The 6204-nt window shown below is 42.4% G+C and overlaps 1 protein-coding gene across 1 annotated transcript in view; it reads right to left on the bottom strand.

Annotated features, from left to right (window-relative positions):
* The window catches only part of TMEM170B (transmembrane protein 170B), a 17802-nt gene extending 12229 nt beyond the window's left edge, over positions 1 to 5573 (bottom strand). The window contains exon 1 of the mRNA XM_027900950.1: positions 5080 to 5573. Within this exon, the coding sequence (XP_027756751.1) occupies positions 5080 to 5176 (97 nt within the window). The 5' untranslated portion in view covers positions 5177 to 5573. The remainder of the gene's footprint in view (positions 1 to 5079) is intronic.
* Between the last annotated feature and the right edge of the window lie 631 nt (positions 5574 to 6204).

Below are 6204 nucleotides of genomic sequence, written 5' to 3'. Positions count from 1 at the left end.
GGAGCTGAAACAGGACAAATAGCTTTTGAGCACCTTTCCTAGGAAAGGTAGAAAGAGTTATCCTTTCTTATTCTCTTTTATTTACTCCTTTTATGCCTGCTACTTCCACACACTCACTTATTTACTTCAGCTCATTAACTGGGCAAGTGGTGAAGCCAACAGAGTAAGTTGTTGGACATGGATGAACAAGTTAAGGGGTAGAGCCAATCTTTTAAGCAAACTAGAGGAGACTTCAAGATCTGTAAATCCAGAGGACAATGTAGACATTCTTATCCTGACATGTTGAGGGCAGAGAATTACATATTCCATGTTCTATAATCATGTAACCCCTGAATCATGATGAGAGACGACTCTCAAAAGAAGTCTGTTAGAGTAATGCTGAAAGACACAAAGAATGGGTTAGGATAAGAGATGTCACTGTAAGACAGAGAAAGAAAATGTGGACCTCTGAACACAAATGCTCAAGACTTCACTTGTTCAAAAATAACTGAGTAGTTTAACTGTTGAATTGACTTGCAATACCTACAAGTGAGAGCAAATGAGACTGAAGTGTCTTAAGAATATGCTGTATAACTATTTACATCCTATATATAGCGACTGATACTTTAAGCAGCATAAACTTACGTAGATAATCATCTTTGTACTGGTAAAAAGAAAACACAGTCGAATTTCATTTTTTGTGCAGCTATACTAATTAGCTTGCTCTTTTGACATACAGAGTACTTTGCTGTTGTGGTGGTAATGATCTAGCTGTATCTGGTAGAGAGCTTCAAATACTAACCTACCCTTAGTTTATTCAGCTGTGCCCGCACAGAGCTTCCCTAAAGAGACATGAAAAGTACAAAATTTTAAAAAAACTTCAAAACTTCCTTTGCTTAACCCTAAAAAAGTTTCAGAGCTTACTTTCAGTGTATCAAAATTACTTTAAGTCACCAGAACTTGTCATATGTGTATCAAAACTCCATAGTTCCTAAAGAAATACAGGAAAGTAGGGAGGGCCCAGTATTTACAACCTGACAAGCACAGTGACATTCAATCTACTGCACAGATGTCACAGTTTTTCTAACAGGCCAAGTGAGGTCCATTTTTCAGGTTTACTTAAAATTCTTAGCACTTAAACACTATTTTAAATCATGTTTTCAGTTTATATTCCTTTCCGTTGGTTTGTCTTTGGTAGGGATTTTTTTTCTACCAGGAATGCTTCAAGGCTCAAATAACTTGCAATTGATGTCCAACCCCAGCAGTTTTGGAGTACTTCTTTGTTAATTTTGACATCTATACATATCAGATGCCTCTCATACATACATTATGCTTATGCTCTATAGATACACATCATACTTATATTAGTGTAGGCATACACAACCTTAAACTTTAGAAAAAGAGTTTTTAAAGTATGTTACTGTTTATATAACATTCATATCACTCTCAGTTTATCAACACTTGAAGTTACATTCTATCAACAGCTTCAACTTACACAAATAAAAATGTAAAGTCAACTCAAAATAGATGAATGCTAGCATTTTCAAATATTATCTATATGAACATGCTGTCCTACTGCCACTCAGCTTCAGTAAATACAGAGTACCTCCTCAGTCCTTCATCTTCAGCATTTTCCTCTAGTTCTTAGCTTGTTTTGCCAGATGAATAATAATTACATATAACATTTCATAAATCAAAAGTGATTACTCCAAAACAAAGTATCTCTCAATTCTGAGCCACATACCCAGCCTATCGCTATAAGCTACAGAGTTAAGTCAAGCAATAAGTATCTGTGCTATGAATAAATAAATACAAATTTAAGTCAACAAGGTAGTGCGTGTTAAATTTTGAATTAAAAAAACTAATAATGTTATATTCCTGTAGACTTATTAATTCAAAGCACTCAGGTAAAGTGACAGCACATTATATTTGCAACAGTTACTCAGTTCTTTACGTGCTACATTTTTTTCTTCAGCACCAGGTTCTTTACTTAATTAGTGCATTAACTGGTAATTTCAAAGTTAACAGAACTATACAGTCAATTGCTGTTTGGAGATGCTAATGCTTTTGTTGCTTTAAGTGGAAGAGAAGTACTTTGCTGAAGAGCATTTAAATCTTAAATTACAGACTAATTCTCTAAAGTAACAGGATATGGGACAAAGACAATCCAGAGAATCGGGGACAAATGAGTACAGCATGGAGCTTAGCAGCTTCTATTAGAAATATTGCCAAGTTCTTGGTTATGGAAGTAGCATTTAAAAAATTTATTTTACTGGATACTGAAAGGAGGTTTTTCTTTTTCTCTCTTTTTTTTTTTTTCAGTTCAAATTCAGCTACTATCTGGTTTGATCTAGTAAATCCTGATCTACCCCTAACTCCAGAACACAACCAGCTCATATAAAGGACGTGTTCTTGGGATTTACTGGAGGAGGTAACACAGAACGAGGCAAAAGCCACCTCTCCCATGGTTACTCCTCCCAAGAGAGGGAAGAAAGACAGAAAGCAAGTGCATCATGGTGGTGGGCCCAGGCTCCAGGAACAATGCTCGCAGCTTTAGCTGTCACAGGGTGTGATGTGTAATGTGTATGTGGCAAGAACGGAATTGCCTGTGGTCTCCTGGGCATCTGAGGCCTTATATGAAAGACAGGATTTCTTTTTTTCTATGTTGAACCTAAATTAGATACATGGTTTAAAAATAATCCTTCAGCTTCTAACTAAGGGGAAAAAGAACCTACCAAAATTAAACTGTTAGGGTTTGAAGCATTCCTGGTTTAGGTTGGACTTCATATCAGGTCCCTGTTGAAATTTTCAGAAAATATTTTTAAGAAGGATGCTGATAAAATCTTGCAACTTGTTTGCGCAAACACAATTAACGTGTTTTATCTACAGAAGATAAGTTTTTACTTGTGCAACTTAAAAGCCCAGTCCAGACCACAACTTTAAGACCAACAGTAAACACAAGGCAGTCATGAATATTCATGAAACACCGTATATTAATTAATTTCTTTTCCCAGTACTCTGGAGAAGTTTCTTCTTACACTTAACAGAGGTGCAAAAGGGAATAAATTAAGTAGTCAAATAAGACAAACTCATTCATACATCTATTTCCTTAGCAGGGAAAACAACAGAATTTCTGATTTTAAACAAAGTTTACTTGGATAAGTAGTTAGGAAGGGTTTATGTAAGTCATTTAGCTTTTTGCTACTATAAATTATTAAATCAATATATATTCTAGGTTACACAGAAGATTTTAAATCTAGTGAAAGTCATGGACTGTTGACAGTGCATAAGAACATTCAGGTCAACAGGTTATGGCTAGAAGAAGAATCTGCATTTAAGCACCAATTCTGAACCTCTAGTGCAATTTCAGCTGACAGTGACATATTCTCCAACAACACTATGATGGATAAAAAATTATTTTTCATATTCTTTAAACTAAACAGAAAAACTATTCCACATTAAAAATATTTTATGCAACCCCTCGTTATATTGCAAAAGAATTGAGAAACAAGCCGTCTCGTTTTTTTAACTCTCAGTACCGAATTTTGTAGAAACGCCCATGTTGCATAATGGTCTAATAGGAAAAACTTTATCGAGGATGTCTGGCACAAAGAGAAGTTAAATCCATTGTGAAATTTTTCCTTTAAGAGTACAAGATATATTTTTAGAGCAGGTATGCAAAAATAACTACTCAGAAAGTGAGTTGTATTAGTGTTTGCCACACTAATCCCTGGACACTTTAATCATCAGACACACATTAAAAAGTTCAAAGATCAAACAAATAAAAACAGCATCCTGAAAGTTAAAAGAACAAGAAAGATAATAAACCCTAAAATGATCACTTTCTTTTTGCAACAGCTTCAACTTCAGCTACACCGCTATTTTCATCATAGTTCTTCCACCTTTAATAGATAAAGAAAAAAGAATAGATCAATCCATCGTTACTACAGAGTGCAAAAAAGATGACAACACTCTTTCATAAATATGAGAATATTTTCATAAATATTTAAAACATAGACCGTTTACTCAAAATTTTCCACTAATCTGTTACCACTTAATATACTCCTATATAAAGCAGAAAGAATTTACTCAGTTACACCTCTGCTACTAATACCAAATCCCTGCCTATTCAGAGTTGTAAGCTTCTGTTTTTCTTTACACCTAGACAGAATGAAAAATCAGAAGATGCTACTCTCCACTGTATGTCTTGGCTCCCACAGCAGTGCACACACATTTTGCAGCATGAGACTGAGCAGAAAAAAAAGCCAGTTCTTGCCAAAGCCAGCTAAATCTCCCCTCTCCTAACAGAGGATGAGGGCCTGACTCTATTTTCGTTCACAGAATTCTTTTGTAACAGGTAAGTCTTTAAGAACCCTTGATGCTTAAGATTATGTTTATTTGTCAGAAAATATCTGCCACCTAATTCACTCCCACAGCTCTCATTGTCCACAGGTATATTCAGGGTGTATGTGTGTGTGTGGGGGGGAAGTCTGATTTCTTCACGTTCACTTTTATGAGGGTTTTTTGTTGTTTTTTTATAGCTTTCTGTCAAATGCCAATGAGCATATATCTATAAGAAAAAAAAAAAGCAAACAAAAAACAACCACCCCCACAAACATACTCTAGACTTCCATACATATTTTTAGACTCACACACTTTCTACAAGCCTTCACTCGCGCACAGGTACCCCATCAATTCACTCGCATACACACACCCTACACCATTAGCCCTCTTTTATTACATATACGCTCAGCTCCTTTACACATGCAGGCATAGCAGACACCGGGCACACTCACCGATCTCCCCGACACCTGACACACGCAGGTCCCTCCCGCTTCCCTGGACGCACACCGACCCCTCGCCCCAGCAGACGCGCACACACACACGCCGTATACCCGCTCACAGAACACGCACGAAGGCACACACGCGGGGACTCGGGAACACAAACACCAGCCCTCCTCTCATGCGGCACACAGGGAGACCACCGCCACCGCCACCCCCACGCCCTCCATTGTGCACCAGCCCCGGAGCGGCCACCGCGCCGGCGGCGCCGCTCGCCCACCCGCCCAGCGCACCCCTGCACCCGCACTGCCCCGGTACCCGTGAGGTTGCGGAGGACGGTGCCGTGAGCCCACAGGCTCAGCACTTGCTGCACCGACAGGTTGATCATGGAGTTGTCCCCCGTTTCCACCTTCATGGTGCCGCCGCCGGGTGGGGTCCGGCGGCTGCCGGACCGCGGGGCGGGAGGGATGCGGCGGCGAGGAGCGAGAGGGCGGGGAGGCGGCGAAGGGGTCTCCGCGCCGCGGAGGAGACATCGAGGACGGAGAGGGGGAGACGGCGGCCGGGGGGAGCCGAGCGATCCTGGGGGACGGGAGGAGCCGGCCGCCGGCGCTTCCCCGCTGCTCAGGGGCAGGGCCGGGCGGCTGAGCCCATCGCCCCCGTCGCCGCCTCCTCCTCCTCCATCAGCAGCGGCCGCCGTGGCTTCGCCGGCGGCATCGTCACCCCGGTCACCGGCATCACCTGGAGAGAGGGCGGGGCGGGGCAGCCCGGGCCGGCCCTCAGGCGGGCGGCTCCATGCAGCAGCAGCAGCAGCGGGAGCGAGGAGGATGCCGGAGCCAGACGCCAGCGGCGGCCGGAGGGAATGGGGAAGGAGCGGAGGGAGTGGGAGCGGGAGTTGAGGATCGGGAGCGGAGGCAGCGGGAGGGCAGCCCCGCGCAGGCGCGGAGGGAGGAGCCGAGGGGCAGCGCGCTCCTCCCACCAAACGGAGGACCGGGATTCGGAGTCATAATTTGACTCAAGGAGAGCGGGAAAGTCTGGGGATGCTGTCGACGCTCAGAGAAACTTGCTTTGGTCAGAAGTGTGTTAAATAAAATCTAGATGCATACAGATACATATACATACATCTATATATAGATTGAAAGGGAAAAATAAAGTAAGAACACTACACGGTATTAAAGTTGGTATTAAAGTTTAGGCCGTTGCATGTGTTTAAACATCCGAGAAGAGTACAATGAAGAATATGAATTCTGAAAACAGAAGTGTTCTCACCGTGCAGCACACAGCATGAGTAAACGGAGCTCCAGAGAGCATGGACGAGAGTACCTCCGCGGCTGGTTCTGCGGGATCTGAGGATACAGCCCCCCTGGGACAAAACGGGACAGGATGAGTAAAGTGGTGCACACAGGGTGAATTGCCCGGGAAGGCCGGAGCTGCCGGAGCTCAGGT

Source organism: Empidonax traillii, unplaced genomic scaffold (assembly GCF_003031625.1).
Source record: "Empidonax traillii isolate 1590-97213 ecotype Southwest subspecies unplaced genomic scaffold, ASM303162v1 scaffold758:size305278, whole genome shotgun sequence".
Classification (NCBI taxonomy): domain Eukaryota; kingdom Metazoa; phylum Chordata; class Aves; order Passeriformes; family Tyrannidae; genus Empidonax; species Empidonax traillii.
Note: the sequence above shows the minus strand (reverse complement) of the source record. Positions and strands in the feature narration are given on the sequence as shown.